The sequence below is a fragment of the Thalassophryne amazonica genome, chromosome 18, assembly GCF_902500255.1.
Source record: "Thalassophryne amazonica chromosome 18, fThaAma1.1, whole genome shotgun sequence".
NCBI classification, from domain to species: domain Eukaryota; kingdom Metazoa; phylum Chordata; class Actinopteri; order Batrachoidiformes; family Batrachoididae; genus Thalassophryne; species Thalassophryne amazonica.
This window is the reverse complement of record NC_047120.1, coordinates 68,373,260-68,393,611: the sequence shown is the minus strand read 5'-3', so window position 1 is coordinate 68,393,611 and position 20,352 is coordinate 68,373,260. Positions and strand designations below refer to the sequence as shown.

The 20,352-nt window shown below is 41.1% G+C and overlaps 3 protein-coding genes and 1 pseudogene across 3 annotated transcripts in view; 1 reads left to right on the top strand and 3 right to left on the bottom strand.

The window, feature by feature from the left end:
* Nucleotides 1-5,559: 5,559 nt before the first annotated feature.
* On the bottom strand, nt 5,560-6,803 carry LOC117530848 (annotated as a pseudogene).
* A 1,354-nt stretch (nt 6,804-8,157) lies between these two features.
* On the bottom strand, nt 8,158-10,224 carry LOC117530883 (radial spoke head 1 homolog). Its single transcript, XM_034193831.1, has 3 exons — nt 10,095-10,224; nt 8,658-8,723; nt 8,158-8,368 (listed from the first exon to the last, which is right to left on the bottom strand). The coding sequence occupies exons 1-3, from the start codon at nt 10,158-10,160 to the stop codon at nt 8,273-8,275; spliced, it is 228 nt and encodes a 75-aa protein (XP_034049722.1). The 5' UTR covers nt 10,161-10,224; the 3' UTR covers nt 8,158-8,272.
* A 125-nt stretch (nt 10,225-10,349) lies between these two features.
* On the bottom strand, nt 10,350-12,355 carry LOC117530635 (radial spoke head 1 homolog). Its single transcript, XM_034193517.1, has 4 exons — nt 12,206-12,355; nt 11,128-11,241; nt 10,633-10,738; nt 10,350-10,501 (listed from the first exon to the last, which is right to left on the bottom strand). The coding sequence occupies exons 1-4, from the start codon at nt 12,251-12,253 to the stop codon at nt 10,350-10,352; spliced, it is 420 nt and encodes a 139-aa protein (XP_034049408.1). The 5' UTR covers nt 12,254-12,355.
* A 4,141-nt stretch (nt 12,356-16,496) lies between these two features.
* Nucleotides 16,497-20,352, top strand: part of LOC117531093 (growth arrest-specific protein 7-like) — a 110,767-nt gene continuing 106,911 nt past the window's right edge. The window contains 2 exon segments of the mRNA XM_034194135.1: nt 16,497-16,585; nt 16,587-16,691. Of these exon segments, the coding sequence (XP_034050026.1) occupies nt 16,511-16,585; nt 16,587-16,691 (180 nt within the window). The 5' untranslated portion in view covers nt 16,497-16,510.

Here is a 20,352-nt window from a genome sequence, read left to right as displayed (position 1 = left end):
GTTGGCCCGGCGTTGCACCATCACCTCGCCGTACCTGCTCCACCAGGCAGACGGTCTGAGCTGCTGCTGCATCTGTTGATATGATCACAAAGAGATGTTTCACCCCTTGAGCGTCTGAAGCAACCTCGCGTGTGGAAAGTCGAGCTTTTGAGTTTAGCTCAGAACTGGTTTTTCTGGGAGGAAAAGAGGTCCAGTTCCAGGAACTAAAGCGATGGCGTGCGTGTACATTGGCCAGAACCCCGTCTTTGTTACCAATGTTTATGAAAAGAATTGGGATTCTGCTCCATCCATCATGCCCTGTCTCTTGGAGCCACTGTGATCTTTGAGATCTTTTACTTATTTAATTTGTTCCTGTGTGCCAGCAGTACCACAGGGTATTGTCATTGCTCGTGTTGTGTGTCTGCGCGAAATAACTCAGATTGGTTGAGCAGATTTTCACCAAACGTGGTAGGAAAGTCTTTCTAGATTTGGGATTCAAACTACTGTGCATGTTTTCTGTTTCTCCCTGCTCTGACTGCACATAGTGAGCCACATCAGGTGTGTTCCATTGTTGTTGATTTGGCTGAACACAACTGATAAAATGATCTAGTCTGAGTAGATCAGGGACAACTGGAAAATTCATAGTCTTTTCAGTCCCAGAGGACTAGGATTGGGAAACATTGCTCTAGATCAGGGGTGTCCCAAGTTCGGTCCTTGAGATCTATCTTCCTGACACTCTTAGTTGTCTTACCTGTTCCAACACACCTGAATCCAATGAACGACTCCCTAGCAGGCTTTTAATGAGCCTTTCATTGGATTCAGATGTGTGGAGCAGGAAGACAACTAAGAGTGTCAGGAAGATAGATCTCGAGGACCGAACTGGGCACCCCTGCTCTAGATCCTTAATTTTTGAACCAGATTGGCAAAGGTTGTCAAACGTATTTGTCTGAAAAAACTATTTTTCAGGATATCTCTGCAACCAGTGGGGTTAGGGAGGTGATCCAAAGCTAATATCGAGCAGCTAACCATTTGTCATTATGTGTTATAAGTGAGGTCATGATGCCATCAGTAAAATCTCATGAATCATCTCACTGTCCGCTTAAAAAGAAAAAAAAACTTTTTTTTTGGTAATTACAACTAATTGCAATAACAAATAGGAGAGCAGGTGGCTCTATGGGATATGAGATGGACCACCAACTTTTAGGCTGGGTTCATACCAGGTTCAATACCAGGTGTGTGCAGTCTCTGTCCATGGACAAAACACTTCATCTGCATTGTCCCAGTCCATCTCGCTGTTAGTGAGTCCTGGTCTTGGTGTGTGGAAATAACCTGTGATGGACTGGTGTTGCATCCTGTCTTGGACAAATTGCAGACTTACAGTATCTTGGGACTAATCATTGACCCAATGGGCCTCAAGACAAGATTAACAACGCCTGGCTTATTGGTCTTAACGTCTGTTTTTGTTGAATGACTGCATGTTCAGGGTATACGTCACCCACCCACCCAGGCAGGACATATATCAGAATATCTTTATTGCCATTGCACAAAGTACAACAGAATTGATATCTGTGCTCTCATACTGTAAAACACCTTTATGCTGTCAATTTGTTTGTGTAAGAGCTTTCATCAAACTACAGTTTTAGTCCACTACATTGTTGCGTTCTTGTTTAGTCCTTATTTCATTCCATAGTTCCATCAGACAGTACTTATCCTGGAATCAAGGTTATAGATGTGGTTATGGAATTAAATGGCTCTATTCAAAGGTTGGCAAGAGGTTCTTACTTGTTTGGAGGTTCCAAGATGTGAATGTGCCAGGGTTGTACCACACAGGGCTTGATTGCTGGGAGTGTGTTGCCTTTATGGATGTAAAGCTCATACTTGAGTGAGACATGAGTCACATCTGCATCAGCGCCTCAAATACTAATAAGCGCTGATAAACGTCAGGCGTTCATACAGCCACAGGTAGCAAGATAAGGTGCAACTGTGCAAAATGTCTGTTCTATGACACACATCCTGCAGAATTAAGTGTAAATATCATATTTTGTGTTGCCCCGATGTGCCAAAGAGCTGAACCATTCACAGTTTTATGGTTTTATGTCCATTGATAGCATTTGTTTTATTTATATGGCAGACATCAGGCTACACGTGGTCCCTGTGGAGACGTACGTAGCTCCAGGTGGTGTCAATTCGATGTATCTGGGGATAGGCACCAACCTGATGGCCCTCAAGATCTATATAGGACTTATATATAGGCACCAGGCCAGGGTTGGACACCTGGAGTTTATTTATATTTGTATTTATATTTATAGCTGTCTGCTCAGTGTCAGCCTGATCCCGTCAGATCCTAGAAGCTAAGCAGTGCAGGATCTGGTTAGTACTTGGATGGGAGGCCTCTTTGGAACACCAGCAGCTGTGTGTGTTTCTCCAGGTAAAACTGGAGTTGTGTCAGGAAGGGCATCTGGCAAAAAACAAAAACAGGAGCAGTATTTATATTTATATTTGCAAACTGTTTTTCTTTTTTTTCACTTTTGATACTCTGTGTGCTTCTTACCCTGTGTGCTGCTATACAATGGTGCTGGAACCTCAATTTCCCTGAGGGAGTCTTCCCAAGGGATCATTAAAGTTCTAGCTAATCTAATCTGTAAAGAAGCAGCTCCAGATGGATGGACAGATTCAAAACGGTTCTAAGAATCATTTGTGCCGCCCCAAATTGCCACATTCTGTTCCTGCAGTTCTTCATGGGTAAAGATCTCCATGCAGTGCTTCACTCATGGAGAAAGGCAGCATCATGTATCAACAAAATTGATGGTGTGTTAAATGACCTGTCGCACCCGCAAGAATACGTTTGTGTCAGCCGCGCTTCTTGCCCCCTTTGACATTTGTGAGACTAAAGCAACCCTTACTTTGCTCCCAACTCCCCTCCTTTAGGGAAAGGAGGTGTGGCCAAAAGTAGTTCCTTTCTGTTTAAACTAACAGTCACAGAATGGGGTCATGTTTTTTTTTTTTTGTAAGATGCCTCACATCAGTGTTGATGTTTTCAGTATGGAAGAGCGACCTTGTGACCTTGCGGTGCTCTACACAGCAGTACATGAACATGTAAGATTTGATGAGCACAGGACCGTTACTCTGGAATGAAGAAACTCATCTCTTCAAACTGACACTGAACGTTTCAGGGCAACGTGGTGACACAGGGAAATGGTGAAACACAACATCAAACCTCGATTTCCTCATTCTGGTCATTTGCTCAGTCAGACTGAGGGGCTTTTCAGGAAATCACCACAATTCCAGCAGTTACAAATGTGGTTCGGTAACTGTAAAGTGAGGCTGGTGAACACTGAACCGCGCTGCTCCCATCGAGGGCCGTCTTCTCCTTCTTCACGGTGGCTTTGTTCTCCAAATCAGATTCCAGTTTTTTTTTTTCTCGGAGATGAAAAATTCATTTACTTCTTGTGCAAGATTACTGGCAGTTGAGAAAGAGGAAAAAACAAACTGTTGTCTTCGAAGGCCTTTGTCAGAAGATTCCTGAATCAAGGTGACTTTAGAAGAATTGTCTTCTCAATGGACCGTTTTTTTTTTTTTTTTTTTAAACTGAATAAAACCAGTAATGGCTCACAATCCCCAGGAATTTATGAGTCATGATGAAAGTGAGTCACATCAGAGTTTGTGCTCACTGTTGTCAAAATGAAGAGAAGAATGCAGGAACGCTGAAAGCCATCGATGATGAACCGGTTGCCATGACGTTCTTCATGATGACGTCATTCGGCTCAGCTGAATGGATTCTATTGTCAAAAACAGGCTGGAACACTGAAATGTTTTGGAACATCTTGCCAGCGGTTAAACTGGATTGATTTATGTTCATTCATTAACTTTTTGGTTTAATCGATTGGGTTTTTTGTTTTTGCTTCTTTTTTTTTCCAGCCTCCTGAGTTGGAAGCTCTCACTCATTCCACACTGATGCTTGTTTTGTTTGTTTGTTTCTTTATTTCTTGGCCCGATTGCCATATTTCATTGAAGATTTCATCTTTGTAAAGAGTGAGTTTTTCATCCTGATAGTATCTGTTGGATTAGTGGTTAGCACTGTTGCCTCACAGCAGGAAGGTCATGGGATCGATTCCCATCTGTGTCCTTTCTGTGTGGAGTTTGCATGTTCTGCCTGTGTGTGTGGGTTCCCTCTGGGTTTTCCCGCTTCCTCCCACATCCAAAGACATGAAGGTTATGTGGATTGGAAACTTTAAATTAGGGGGTACAAACGGACCCGGCGCCACGAGGGGGCATTTGGGGCGACACCCCCTCAGGTCATCAATCCCGCCCCCTCAGATGTGAGAGTTATCAAAAAAATAGAAAAGAAAGAAAAGAAATACTGGAAAATATAGCAAAATATTAGTTATTCAATAATATTATCACTTTACCGGGGCGTTGCTGGGCCGGTATCGTAGATTTAGGTCGACGGTACCTGGCTATACCCGCCCACTATGCATAAACAAATGACATCATAGCGCGCGCGCAGCCCAAGAACTGTCCGGGGGGGGACTGTCCACAGAGGAAAAGATGAAAATGCGAGAAAGCGTGTTTTGTTCCCAATATGGATATTCCGGATGATTTTCTCATGGATAGTACGACAATGAACAGCAGCTAAAGCAGCCAGCTTGATGAGGACGCACTGGCTAAATTGGAGAACAGCACGCTCCAGCTAGCCGATTGCCGACACGACAAAAGTTAAATGAGCCAACTTTTTATGTACGCGTTATGTGTTGTGTGTCTCAGCAAAAAGTGATAATAATGGAAATAACATGCTGTTGTCGTGCGATATGCATTTTCTTCCTCCGTTCACGGCCAGTCGCCCGCAAAGACAGATATTAAAGTTTGTATTGTTGCAAATATAGCTACATGAAAGGTTTATCTTTGACCCGTTGTGTGACTGTCATGCCCAGTTGCGCTGTGTTTGCGCTTGTGATGGAGGGCTGTATGTGGGGTTAATCTACTGTCTCGTGTCGTTTCTCAGATCAGTTGTTGGTTTGGTTTTGGGGTATGCAGGAGGTCGACCCCGCCCCCTGTGATAAACTCATCGCCCCCTTAATATTTTTTTTCTGGCGCCGGGCCTGGGTACAAATGTTGGTCTGTTGTCCGCTTGACGAGTCAAGTAGTTTTACTTAATTTTGAAGGTGACGTTAGGTTGTACTTTACCCCCACCTTTTAAATATTAGGCTCACATTATTTTTATTACAGTATTATCTTTTTTCTCTCTCTTCCATGTGGTTGCATGTTTAATTTTGGGCTAATGTACGCGGGAGAGCAGCTTTCTCTCTATGATTCTCCTCCTGGTCGTGTTTATTATGTAACTGTGTAACTGAGAGCGCGTGACGCCGATGGCAAATTAGCCCGGCGTAATCGCAGTAGTGGAACCTCGGGTCAGAACAGGTGTTTCCCCTGCGTGCTGGAAAGCTAACGGCGCCTCGCGCGCTGATGGCATGCCCACACACACTCATCTCTCTGACTTACACACAGAAAGCACGTACTGATTGAGCTTAAAGGCAACGACAGTAAGCACCGGCCAAAATACAACTATATTCTACCTTACGAAAGAAACACTGTTCCATAAACAGATGCATGTCATTTCCAGTCAGCTGTAACACGGGCTAGTTCAATACTCAAGTAGTAACCGGGTTAACTCGCTAGCTGGTCCAGGCCTAAGAGAGCAGGTAGATTGGTGGAAAGGAGTTGGGGTGCCAGTATGTAGGCCGGGGTTCAACTCCCACTCATACCTGTTTGCAAGCTTGGACAAAGCACTTCATCGGCGTTGTTCCACCCAGCTGTGACCAGGTACGGACTACGTTTGGGGAAGTAACCTACATGGTACTGGTGTCCCAGACAGATGGAGTTGTTGACTCTCATCTGCTTGACACTATGGAATCTCTGGATAAGCAAAAATACCAACGGCCCAATACAGGAACAGTTCTGACATTAGGTCCCGACAATATTATTACATCGCCATTTAGGACTTGGGGACGCAGGTTAAGATTAAAGTATCTCTGGAACTACTGATCCTTTACATATAAGACCTGAACTACAAAGCTTCTGCCTGATCAAAGTGCTACTCTGATCAGGCACATGCACAAATTACCCTATAAATACTGCGTAGCAGAAAGTAAAAGTGTAACGAGATGCAGTACTCGGGGGACAGTTGAGATCCTGATTGCTGTTGTAGCGTTTTATTAAATCCAGGGCGGTTCTGTGCTGTTCGCTGGACTCCTCTCGGCCCAACACGCTGACGTCATAAGCATCCAACACCACAAAGATGAAGCCGGGGGCGGGGCTGAAGGTGTAGGCGTAAATATCCTGAGCGAGCAGTCCGCCGTCCCTGCGGGGGGCGCTGTTGAGCTTCGAGCCCATCAGTTCACGCCGGTTGAAGTTGTAGAACTCGTGGTTTCCCCAAACATGGTGGACTTCCGCCTCCCCGGAGCTCAGCTCCGTCAGTACCGACTCCAGAGCCCGTTCAGAGTCGCCGTGCTGCTTGTTGAAGCCGTCGATAACGTCCCCCAGCTGCAGGATGAACCCGGGTCGAACAGACGACCAGCTCCGCATCGCGTTCCGGAGCAGCTGGAGGCTGTTCCGGTAAAACCGCCTCCGCGTTTTGGTGTAATCCGACCCGTCGTTAATGTCTGCGTACTGGACGTCGGATATCACCCGAATGTAAAAAGCGGCACCCGGTGAGAACACGCGTTGTTATCCTGTTTATCCATAATTTCACCCGTCTTTCAGGAAGAAACTGCAGAAACCGGTCCCGCTGGTGAATATGAAGGTGTGACGTCACGCGAAATGATCCAACTGAGACTTTCAAAATAAAGCTGTCTAACGTCTGGGACAGGTATAGTGAATGAATTTGTCTGAGAGCTTCACTTAAACCACGACATATTAAGATGTGCACAAAGGAAAATAATCAAGTTTTGTTTTTTGTCCAGAACTGACCCTGGTTGGGACTCTTGAGGGCCACAATGGAAATAAGTAAATGGTTTGCATTTCTTTCCAAATCAGAAGCTCAGAGCGCTTTACAATGATGCCTCACATTCGCCCACCAATGTCAGGGTGCTGCCATGCACCTCACTACAGCTCACTACACACCGGGAGCAACTTGGGCATTCTGGACCTTGCCTCAGAGCGCCAAGTGATTTTCTGGTCTGACAAAGAAAAAATCGGCACCCATGTTCCATCAAATTATGAGTTGCTCATATTGCAGGCCACGCCCACCAGGTGACACTTGATATTACTGCTCATTTCAGAATTCTGCCTCACTCAGAGATTAGTTTACGTGCCATCAGGACAGGGACCAGAATGATTTTTATCTGTATTGAAGTGGCAGAAATCTGTTTTATGCTGTTTCATTTTAAAACACACCTGATATTTAACACTATTAACCCTTTTTATGTTAAAAAATAAATCTGAAGTCTGAAAAGGATTTTATTTAGCTAAATGGATCTTAAAGGTGTTTGGCATTCATTTATCAGTAAAACTTTCATAATTTTTGCTGTATTTTGCTGACTTAATTTTGATTTGGCCATGAATAAATCTTTTGCACAGTACTTCACCAAAAATACAAATAACTGTTGTGGGAGCAAGAATGCAATATTAATTCTTGTAAATGTCACAATCTGTTATCCAACAAGTTATAACAGTTTACTTGTTTTTGTGTGTGCAGTGTATTTTTTTAGTTTTATGCAGAAATTCTCTACTTTTCATCTTAAATATTCTATTATTACTCAGTTTCATGAAAACATTTAAGAAAAATCTGCATTTACCGACTGAAAAATAATTATTTTGCTTTTTATGTCTCGGTAAGAATAATGAATTTTGTCTGGTTTTTCTTCCATATACTCTTTTTTTTTTTTAATTGGAGAATATAAAACCACAAAAGTAAGCATTATTAATAATATTCATGAGTTTTCCAACAGATAGCAATAGAATCAGATGGAGACCAAAAAATAAAAAAATATCTTGAGTCACTGAGAGGTTTTCGTGTCATTTATTTATCTTTTTAACAGGTGGGACTGTGGAGAGATTACACAAACGATTAGTTTTCTGTCTGTAGACTGACAAAAACAGACCTGTCACCACTGTGACAAATATCTATTCAAATTATTTAACACCATTATATGGAATTTATTTATTTATGTTAGCTGTTTTTGTTTTTTTTTTACAGGTAATAATGACCGTAGTTAAGATCTTCTGTCTGTAGTGACAGTGGAAATGGACCAGCTGTCTGATATCACACGACCACGCTGAGCTGATGAAATTCGCCTCATGGCTCCACATCAGGAGTCCTTTGTGTTGCAGTGAAATACTGTGGAGTCCATTTGAGGGTGATGGTGGGGTCTGACTCCCCCTCGGCTTTGTCCTGTCAGGAGCCGTGCAGGAGAAAGACAAATATTAAAACACACACCACATACAGAGAAGAAATTCACTCATATTTGAACCAAAACACAGTTTCTCATCTGCGGGACCACGTGTGCACACTAATAATACAAACAATGTTTTTTTTACTTGTGATGTTTTGTGCACTTTGTCAGTCAGGATAATTAATTCTACGCCCTCGAGGGAGGTAATAAGTCCACAACATGCTCACTCAGTCCAGCTCCCTGTGCGTTTTTAAGGATGGAGGAGGCATTGTTTGAATACTAACTTACCTGTCGGTGGAATTCTCCGTGCTGCTCGCAGCCGTTGTCAAATATGTATTTCCCCGGACCAGACGGCTGCAAAAGAAGATCATAACCATCAAGAACGCTCTCACATTAACAGCATGGAAGATTCGTTCTTAATATTAAAAACCTCAATGCCATGAAAAGCTGCTGCTTGTTACGGACCTTAAATTTAACCCTGAATCTTATATGCTTGCAGATGTGGAAAAGTCTTAGGCATACCAGTGCTTCTGTGTAATCAAGTTTATTCTTTTTTTGCTACTATGATAGCAAAAACCCAAAATATTAAAGAGAACTTTATTTTAGAAACAGATCTTTTCAGATTAATTAAAAAAAACCCCTGAACACTTTGTAAATTCACCTCGTAACATGAGTCCATAAAGAAAACATACGATAATAACTGAGAAATAAAGAGTTGATCAACATGATGTTCTTGGAAAACTTTGGGATCGTTCAGCCAAAGCAACTTCACAATCACAAAACAGCTGCATTTTTTTTTCTTTCTTTTAAATATACAAATTGACTGAGGCAGCATAGATCCTTGTCATTTTATTGGTGGGTTGTATGTCATGTGACATTGACTATTTGTCCCATTTATATGAGAAATAGTCCATGGGGTACAGTACGACTGATGCCATTTTTCATGCAGTTTGGTTTTTACTTTCTTTGTTGAATGACTCCACTACCTTTTGTAAACGTGTTCATAATATGAGGAAACTAAGTCCAGTATTCCATTAAGTGATTAAAAGCTTACACAGTATTAATGGGAACATCTTTAGCAGCCCTAGAAGTGCTGTGAGATAAAGAATTGGACAAGTTCCTATTGCAGTTTTTCACTGGATTGAGGAAAATAGACGCGTGCGTCCACACGTACGTGTCAGTTTCCAGCAGTCGGCAGCTCGCGGGACAAAGCAACTGCTGCGTGAACACAGGCACTGCTTTCAGCTTACTGTTTAAAGAAGAAATGGCTAAGAAGTAAATGTCAAAAGACTAGGATTTCTTTAGGTGTCATATACAATAAATAATGAGTATTTCCACTGCACTCACAAACATTCATATTAATATGTATCTACTGGCTGCCTGAGCAGGTCTTGCCCTGCATCTCATCCAATAACTGCTGGGAGAAGCTCCAGACCCCATGACCCTGAACTGGAATAAGCAGGTATAGAAAATAAATGAATGAATCTGATCAGCAGTCTGAGAACCTCTGAAGAGCACACGCATGTGTTCCCACAAACAAACACAATATTAAAGACGTTTGTAAAAACACTTAATACCAAGCATTTTGGGAAACGTAGCATTTGATTTGTACACTTTTCAGGCACAAGGTGATAGAACAAAGAATCACAACATCCAGGCTCCTCTCCATCCTCATCAGCAATGACTGGCCGAGCGTTTGAAGTGAGTAATAAAAGGAGAACTTACAGTGTTGCTGACAAAGTTGCCCTGGTATCTGTGGTTGGCGTGGATAAACTCTCCGCTTGACTCCATCTTGTCATTCACCCATGATCCTTTGTACCTGGAGCCAGTGTCATGATAGTGGTACACACCCTGTCCATGCTGGAAATTAGACAAAAACAAAATGGTTTTTGTGTATTTGCATATTGAATGACATCTAGAATGTTTAGCCTGCAGGTGAGATTTGATGTTTTAAGGTTACAGAAATGAAACACAGCGTCGCTACGGCCTAAGCCATGTTGAGACAGTCAATAGAGAATATACAGTAAAGCTGCAGTTGTACCTCATGTGCTTCAGCCACTCTCCACTGTATGTGTCTCCATTGGGGTAAGTGTAGATGCCATGACCCTGTCTCAGGTCATCAACCCATAAGCCTGACATAAAACGAAGAAGAATGCACACACATCTCGGCATCGGGTAGCACAGCATGTGATGTACGCTGATAAAACTTTGAAACACTTGCAGGATGTGACATGCAGAAACTAACAATTATCCACCATCATACCTTCATATTTGGATCCATCTGGATAGTAGAAGGTACCCTGACCATGTTTCTTGTTCTGGTTATAACATCCCACATATCTTGCACTATTCCTGAACTGATATGTCCCCTAACAAAGTGCACAAAAGAAAAAAATATTTCAGTGGAATAGCAAGAATGGCATGCTCAACACTGGCACCTGCTGGCCAGTTCACGTGTCTCTATTAAATGATGGATACTGGAAATCTACCGTCAACCCATACAGTGCTTGTTATTTTTTAGTGCAACTGTCAGATTATCTAGACTTGGATGCAGATCCAGGAGTTAATAACTGTTATCACTGGAAGAATGAGGAATGTGGATCAAAAACTACTTTCATGCATTTTAATAAATAGTGTCATATGTCACACAAACATACACACTATTTGGTTGTGATATAAATGCAACGCTTGACTATAGCTTTAAATCCATTTTGGATTTGACGCCAGACCACTGTGGTGGTGCGCTGTCATACAGAACCTGCCCGTGTCTCTTTCCATTTTTGTAGTGTCCCTGATAAATGTCTCCATTGGGCAGCACAGCTTTACCCACTCCGTGTCGCTCCCCTGCTTCATTTCTATCACCTTCATATTCCTGCAAATCAGGTACATAAAGAAAGAAAAGAAAAAAGCATCAGAACCACAGTTCAAAATACATTACAAGTTAAAGAAATGTGTTAACACAGTGTGACTGACGTTTCTGTGGCAAGACTGCATTCAGAAAGGAAGATAAAGACAAGAAAAGTTCATACTGATGTAATTTTCTGACAAAACACAGGATAAATTAGAAGATTAAATAACATCAAATCAGCTGCATCAATTTTTTTTTTTAAAAAAGGAAGGGGGGGGGGGGTGTGTGCCGGTGGCACGACAAGGTCAGAGGTTTCATCCACGCAAGTCAATCATCAGTTTAAGTTGGTTCCACTCCTCCAGCCAAGGCACAAGAGACTGTGGTACCAGTGCTGTCATCAGCTGTCCTTGGACCACAAACATCAGACATAAAAATTAAATAAACTGTCAGACATAAAAGATAAAATACACCCTCAAATGTAAAAATAAAAACCGTCGGCCATAAAAAAAAAAACATCAGACATAAAAATGAAATACACCCTCAGATGTAAAAAACAAACAAACAAAAAAAACAGTCAGACATAAAAACAAAATAATCATTAGATATAAAACAAAATTTTTATATCTTTGTTGGTGATCCTCCTGTCCTGTGCGCCAATAGCATTTCTTGTATATTCGTCCATGAATTGTTCTGTGAATTGTTCTGCAATTTGTGTCTGTATCATGGCCCAAGCAGAGGGTCACGGAACGTTCTGTTTCAAATCCCACCCCTGCCACATTTCTCCATGTAATGTGGAGTTGTGTCAGGAAGGGCATCCGGCGTAAAACCTGTGCCAATTCAACATGCAGATCCACCTTGGATTTGCTGTGGCGACCCCGAGTGCAAAAAGGGAGCAGCCGAAGGGACTTACTATCAGATCTTTTAAATGTTTAGCATGGTTTAACACTCGGCATCTAAGTCAAACAGTCAGTGAACATATTTTTCTTACCCCAAGGGTGGTACTCTCGTCAAACTCATCAGATTCCACATCGGACATTGTAATGTGATAGTTTTCGAGTGCGCCGCTGCAAACGCTTAAACTTTTAAGATCTTCTCGGTGTATCAGACAGCGAGTCCGTTATACCACGTGACTGACGTTTGAACCACAAATTCACTGCTTCGTCGAGAGGTGGTTCGTTTGTGTGGTTTCACAATTTAGCTTCGTGGCGTCCTAAAAGACACACACTCAAAAAGATACGTCCTTTTTTTTCTTCTTCTTCTTCATGCTGGGAATTAAATAAATAAAATCTGAATTATAGCGTAAAGGATATAGTTGCTCTGTGTACTAAGCTTTTATGTTTGTATGTTTATTTTTTGTGTTTACTTTTGATCGATTGGCTGAACCTTTAATTATTTTTAGACACATTTAGATTTCATTAAACCTTTATCTCTTTTTCAAATTGCGGCCCAATGACATCACAAAAAGCCACACATAGAATGCTGTACAAAGTCCCGTGGGTCCTTAAAGGAATGATTATTATTATAAACTCAAACTAATCAGTGTGACGCTCATTAAAATCATCCGATCAGAAATATTTAATGTTACAGTACAGTACTGTAACGTCATTAAAGACGAGCTGTTTCACTGCACTGCATCCAGTTGTCCAGCAGATGTCGCCCACGGGCGCCGAATGAATCTTTGAGTCATGAGCTGATTGCCGCAATGCTTCGGAAAGCCTAGTTGGCATGGAAACGTTAAAGTTTATAGTTGCCATGACAGCTGTCAAGCTGGAATCAGATTTGCTAACACATTTTTACCTCCGCCAGTGACGTTAGGCAAAGGTTTGCTTTCACCTCTGTTTGTTTGGTTGTCAATAGCCTGTAACCCATAATCGTTATGATTTTTTTTTTTTTTTTTTTTTTTTTTACAGAGGATTCATATCAGACGAAAAAAATATTCAATTTTCAAGGTCAAAGTCAGGAAATATCTTTGAAAACTGGAAAAATCCTTATCCTTGAACACGGAACAAATTTTCAAAAATTCATAACTCTGTCAGAAAGACTGAATTTCTTTCATATTTGAGAAGGTTATGTAGGATGGTATCCTGTATCGATTGAAGAAGTTTGATCTGGATCTGATTCAGATTATAGATTATGTGGCCATTTAAATTTAACATTGGCAACCCCATTTAATTATATTTCACATTATATCTGAACGTGCCTCAACCACTCTCATATTTGAAAGTGAGGTGCAGACTGACACACTGTCATCTGACAAAGTTTGATCGGATCTGATTCGGATTGTGGAGTTTGTGGACATTTGAAATTAATATTGAAAAGCCCATTTGGTGAAGATTTTTGCATTATATCTTAATCAAAAGTGCCTTAATCACTCTAATTTTTCTGTTATATTTACCTACACCGCCAAAATTGGATGGGGGTTGCAATCTTATGCCTGTTTGTCAATCTTACAGTTTTGCATACAGAAAATGTCCAACTTTGAATCTGCTTTGTGGATGTTAGAGGATGGACAGAGTGATGAATTCTGTGAGGTCTGCAGCAACCTCACAGGCTTTTATGTTGAAATACATGCTCTTATTGTGGAAGTGCGACATAAACAGGCTTATTGTTTTCAAAAATGACTGATTTCTCAAAACATATTGGTCAGATCATCTTGCTATTTTCACCACTTGAATCCTCATGAAAAAAAAGACATAGGCAGGCCAAAGACGAAAGTCAGCTCTTTCCGGGTTTCAGTTGATGCTCTGGATGCACACACACAGAGACTACTTGCTTTTTATTACATGGATTCAAACCTTAACCCTCAACCAGTTTAAAAGAAAAAGTCATCTGCAAGGTTGCAAAGTGGCTGAAATGTCACTTTCAATCCTTGTAGAAAGTGACATTTCAGTCACTTTGCTATTTTGAAGGTGCCCTTATTTTGAAGGGCCTCAGTTTGAGGTTTGAATTTGGGTCTGTCTTTTATTTTGAAGACCCTCTGTCATTTTGAAGACGGCTTTGTCTAAACTTTGAAGGGCCTCTGTTAGTTTGAGGTTTGGATATGGCTCTGTCTTTTATTTTGAAGGCCCTCTGTCATTTTGAAGACAGCCTTGTCTTAACTTTTAAGGGCCTCTGTTGGTTTGAGATTTGGATTTGGCGCTGTCTTTTATTTTGAAGGTGCTATGTTATTTTGAAGATGCTCTGTCTTTTATTTTGAAGGCTCTGTGTCATTTTGAAGACACTGTCTTTTATTTTGAAGATGCTGTTATTTTGAAGATGCTCTCTTTTATTTTGAAGGCTCCTTGTCATTTTGAAGACACTCTGTCTTTTATTTTGAAGGCCCTCTGTCATTTTGAAGATGCTCTGTCTTTTATTTTAAAGGTGGTGTGTTATTTTGAAGATGCTCTGTCTTTAATTTGGAAGGCCCTCTGTCATATTGGAGATGTTCTCTCTTTTATTTTGGAGGCCCTCTGTCATTTTGAAGATCAATCAATCAATCAATCAATTTTTTTATATAGCGCCAAATCACAACAAACAGTTGCCCCAAGGCGCTTATATTGTAAGGCAGGGCCATACAATAATTATGTAAACCCCAACGGTCAAAACGACCCCCTGTGAGCAAGCACTTGGCTACAGTGGGAAGGAAAAACTCCCTTTTAAACAGGAAGAACCTCCAGCAGAACCAGGCTCAGGGAGGGGCAGTCTCTGCTGGACTGGTTGGGGCTGAGGGAGAGAAGCAGGAAAAAGACATGCTGTGGAGGGGAGCAGAGATCGATCAGCTAATGATTAAATGCAGAGTGGTGCATACAGAGCAAAAAGAGAAACATCATGGGAACCCCCCAGCAGTCTACGTCTATAGCAGCATAACTAAGGGATGGTTCAGGGTCACCTGATCCAGCCCTAACTATGAGCTTTAGCAAAAAGGAAAGGTTTAAGCCTAATCTTAAAGTAGAGAGGGTTGCCTGTCTCCCTGATCTGAATTGGGAGCTGGTTCCACAGGAGAGGAGCCTGAAAGCTGAAGGCTCTGCCTCCCATTCTACTCTTACAAACCCTAGGAACTACAAGTAAGCCTGCAGTCTGAGAGCGAAGGCGCTCTATTGGGGTGATATGGTACTATGAGGTCCCTAAGATAAGATGGGACCTGATTATTCAAACCTTATAAGTAAGAAGAAGAATTTTAAATTCTATTCTAGAATTAACAGGAAGCCAATGAAGAGAGGCCAATATGGGTGAGATATGCTCTCTCCTTCTAGTCCCCGTCAGTACTCTAGCTGCAGCATTTTGAATTAACTGAAGGCTTTTTAGGGAACTTTTAGGACAACCTGATAATAATGAATTACAATAGTCCAGCCTAGAGGAAATAAATGTATGAATTAGTTTTTCAGCATCACTCTGAGACAAGACCTTTCTGATTTTAGAGATATTGCGTAAATGCAAAAAAGCAGTCCTACATATTTGTTTAATATGCACTTTGAATGACATATCCTGATCAAAAGATGGCTGTGTCTTAATTTTGAAGGGCCTCGGTCTGAGGTTTGAACTTGGCTCTGTCTTTTATTTGGAGGCCTTAGTTATTTTGAAGATGGCTCTATCTTTTATTTTGAAGGCCCTCTGTCATTTTGAAGACGGCTGTGTCTAAACTTTGAAGTGAGGTTTGGATTTGTCTCTGTCTTTTATTTTGAAGGTGCTGTGTTATTTTGAAGATGTTCCTGTCTTTTATTTTGAAGGCTCTGTGTCATTTTGAAGACACTCTGTCTTTATTTGAAGATGCTGTTATTTTGAAGACAACTCTTTTATTTTAGAGGCCTTTAGGTTATTTTGAAGACGCTCTGTCTTTTATTTTGGAGGCCATTAGTTATTTATTTTGATGGCGTGCCATTTTGAAGACGCTCTGTCTTTATTTTGGAGGCCTTTAGTTATTTTGAAGACGCTCTGTCTTTATTTTGGAGGCCATTAGTATTTATTTGAAGGCGTGCCATTTTGAAGACGCTCTGTCTTTTATGTTGGAGGCTTTTAGTTATTTTGAAGACGGCTGTCTTTTATTTTGAAGGCGTGTCACTTATAAGATGCTCTGTCTTTTATTTTGGAGGCCTTTAGTTATTTTGAAGATGGCTCTGTCTTTTATTTTGAAGGCGGCTCTCGGCGTGTCTTGACGCTGCTCTGAAGCGGTTTCTTCAGTCAGTCAGTCGGGTCGATCGACTGACTTCAGACCTGTTTGGGTGTCCTTTTGGTCCGTTTGAACTTCACACCGAAAGACAAAACTAGTCCAGAAGTCTTTGTCCGTCCTCCACCGGTGTCAGCGGGACTTCTTGTGATGTCCGGGTCGTTGTGTAAAACTTTGTACCCGTTCAGCGGGGAGCAGCACCAACAGGGACTGAGCTTCGAGGCGGGGGGAGATCCTCCAGGTGGTCCAGGCTGCTCCCGGAGGCTGGTGGGAGGGAGAGAAGGACGGAGCCCGGGGATGGTTCCCCTCCAGCTACGTTCAGGTTCTGGAGGTAAGAAGATGTGATTTTGGTTTTATTTTAAAGGGATGGAATTAATAATCGATCAGTCTGATAATATTCAGCTCATTCTTCGATAATTTATTTACAGTTCTGTGAAAGTTTGTAATTGTGTATTTTTTATGACATAAAAAACAAAACAAAAACAAACCAAACAAACAACAACAAATAAAAACATACTGGTTTCTTTGTGTTAAAATGTGTAAAATTGTACACTTAAAACTCAATTTCTACAACATGACATAAATAAAAAGTCAAGCCAAAACAGTGGAATGCATTGTCACTTTTACAGCCGGTGTTTTTTGCGATGGGTCAGGGGACGGACACATGTACATTTGTCTTGAAATTCATTCACATCAATCACAAGAAACACAAAGAGTAAAGTGGTAGATTTATGCAGAGGAGTCCGGTGAGGGAAGCCACCAAGCAGCCCCCCCCCCCCCCCAAAATATTACTTTGTCAGTATTATAATTGTATTCGGGACCTCTCTGGGCCCCTAGAATCCTTCTCCTTATTCTCCACTTTCGGCACCCCTGCCACCAAGACACTCGTGCAGCTTTAAAAGTCTTCTGTTTGTGTCTGTGGCTGGAGAAAGTGCACGTGGTGCAGCTCCTGTGTGTTGCTTCACCAGCTGCACGTCTTCATGGTGGAGTGGAGGTGAAAGAGAAGATTTCCTTTTGTTATTGATCCATATCAGCTCGTTTGGTGGCGAATCAGAGTGTAAACGGGGAGAAGCTGAAAGAACTTCACAGGGACATGTGAAGAATAAAATTTGCTGTTATTAAAAATGTGTTAAAAAGCTCACGAGCTCACAAATGCTTTCACATTACTGCATCTGGCAGCAGTCTGCCTTTAGTATGTCACTCCAAATTTTTGGTTTTTATACTTTTTAAAAAATAAAATAAAAGCAGTAATTGAGCTCCAGGAAATCTTCATCCAGTGCAGTTTTTAAATAGTCAGCCACCTAATTGATTGATCTAATATGGTTTAAGATGATGAAGTAATCAATGACAAGTCAATAATTAGTGTTGTCACAGTTGGGAGAAATCCTGGAGGCAGATCTGATCTTCATGGAGATTTTTATGATTTTTAATGAGGTGGAAAATAGAGTGTGCTGTTGAGCTGCTGTCAGGGGTGGATCTAACTTCAGGTGAAGGGGGGGGGTTTGGGGCATATCCCCCCCCCCCATTGAAATTAAATTATCAGGCAATCTGGGAAGATAAATACAGGTTCTTGTAATCATTTTTAATGCACAGTTTTTATTTTAAAGAAGGGAAATCTTCAGATTCTGCCTTTGTTTCTATGAGACATTTCACTAATTTTATCACGGTTTGTATGGCTTCATGTTTTTAAGGTCACAGTGTTCATGTCTGCAGGTAAAAGTCCAAATCTCATTTTGGTGCCACTGAAGTTCAAGTTTATGACTTGGGGCAGACCTGCAGAAAAGAGGCAGAGACAGGAACTGCAAAGTCACTTTTTCTTTTTAATTTTAAATTTTTCTGGGTGTCACCAGGCTTCTTGGTTTGTGCTGTGCAACTATTTATAAAAGATCTTTTTTTAAATGTCAAAATGTTTGACTGTGATGAAAATGCTAACCCATGATTAACATGGGTTAGCAGTTTCATACTAACAGTTAGCATCATCAGCACTTAGCACGACTTCATATGCTAATGATAACAGTGGCATCTCCAAATGTGGAAATCTAGTCATTTCTAGTAAAGTTTCAGTTTCAATTTCAATTTATTTTCATTTATATAGCGCCAAATCACAACAGAGTTGCCTCAAAGCGCTTCACACAGGTAAGGTCTAACCTTACCAACCTCCTTTTTCCTTAACTTCATGTGCGAGATAAAAGTGTAGTTTCATGGAATCTGTTGGTCAGTCCTGGAATAGATTCCTGTAACTTCTAGCGTAGTTCTTGATAAAAGGCAGCTGCGAGATTCCCCCCCCCGACAATGTGACTGGCTGTTTCAAAGCTGAACATTTTCCATGAATTTCCAGATTTGAAGTGTACTGCTATTTATAACTCCTGTTACTTTGTCGTGGAGCATTTGAATACTGATTGGCCATAGTCAAGAAAATGTTGACCACAGTTAGCGTAAATAAGCACGTTAACTGCAACTTATGCTAAACTGTATCCCTGTCATTTAGTATCAACAGCTAACATTAGCATCAACAGCTAACGGTTACTATCAACAGCTAACAGTTAGTATCTACAGCTAATGGTTAGCATCAACAGCTAACATTAGCACCAACAGCTAATGGTTACTATCAACAGCTAACAGTTAGTATCTACAGCTAATGTTAGCATCAACAGCTAACATTAGCATCAACAGCTAATAGTTACTATCAACAGCTAACAGTTAGTATCAACAGCTAATGGTTAGCATCAACAGCTAACATTAGCATCAACAGCTAATGGTTACTATCAACAGCTAACAGCTAGTATCTACAGCTAATGGTTAGCATCAACAGCCAATAGCTAGTATCAGCAGCTAACTGTTAGCATCAACAGCTAACTGTTAGCATCAACAGCTAATAGTAATCAACAGCTAACTTAGTGTTAACCACACTTGCTGCCCCTTGCAGATAGTTAACTATGGTTAGCATCAGTGGCTAACCATTAACTACCACTGGTACCACTGGTCACTTGTGCAAAGAGACTGGTAGCGTGTTTTTGAAAACATGGCTGTGATTGGTCCATCTGATACGTCGGCCGCTATTGGCTGTCATGCCACGCTCTGTGATTGGCTGTGGTGTAACTACTGAAAATGTGAAAAACAAACCAAATAGCACTGGTACCACACTCTCTTTGGAGGAGTGGAACCAACTTACGTTGTAAACAAGGCTGCAGCCAATCAGAGAGCGGCGTGTCTCAGTCAATCAGCAAATTGTCAGAATCCTGACTAAAGGTCACATGACCAAATAACCCGATACTGATTCTTTTGCCTTGGCTGGAGGAGTGGAACCAACTTAACCATTAACTAACTGCATCCAGCATTAAAGCTGTATGGCCTTTCAGTTTTTTTTAAAGATTTGTCATAAAAAATTTTTCTTTGGCACCACTATAATTTTATTCTTTATCATTTAAATAAGAGATTCATAATATAGTTTTGCCAATATGATCAAAATTCATGCTGTCTGGAAACAATTTCGAATTTCGACCCCTGAACGGGAGAAATTAAAGCAATCAGACGCTGTGACGTGCATTGGGCAGTGATGTCATAGATCACATGGGGGCTTCCCCCGATCTGCGCGAGGGATGCTGGGAAGGACACGGTGACAGCCAATCAGAGTAAAGAAAGGCAGCATGAAGTCAGCTGGCTGCTCGCTCAAACAAACTAAACCAAGATGGTGGAAAATGCTGTGAAACAGCTTATTTCTGTATAAATCTAATATATTTCTCATATATTTTCTAAAGGTTAGTGAGAAGTAACACTTGTAAATTTAAAAAAGCTGTTTTTGAAACCACATAACACCTCTGAAGTGATTTACAGACATTTTACGGATGTTAGTGCTTCTCCTGCCTCCATCTGCATGATGGTGTTAGAAGGAAAAAAAAGTGTTATGGAATTCCCCCCTGGATAAATATGTCCTCTGTGTTAATATGAGTCGTAATTTTACAAAATGTTACAATGAAAAATAGTGGAACATT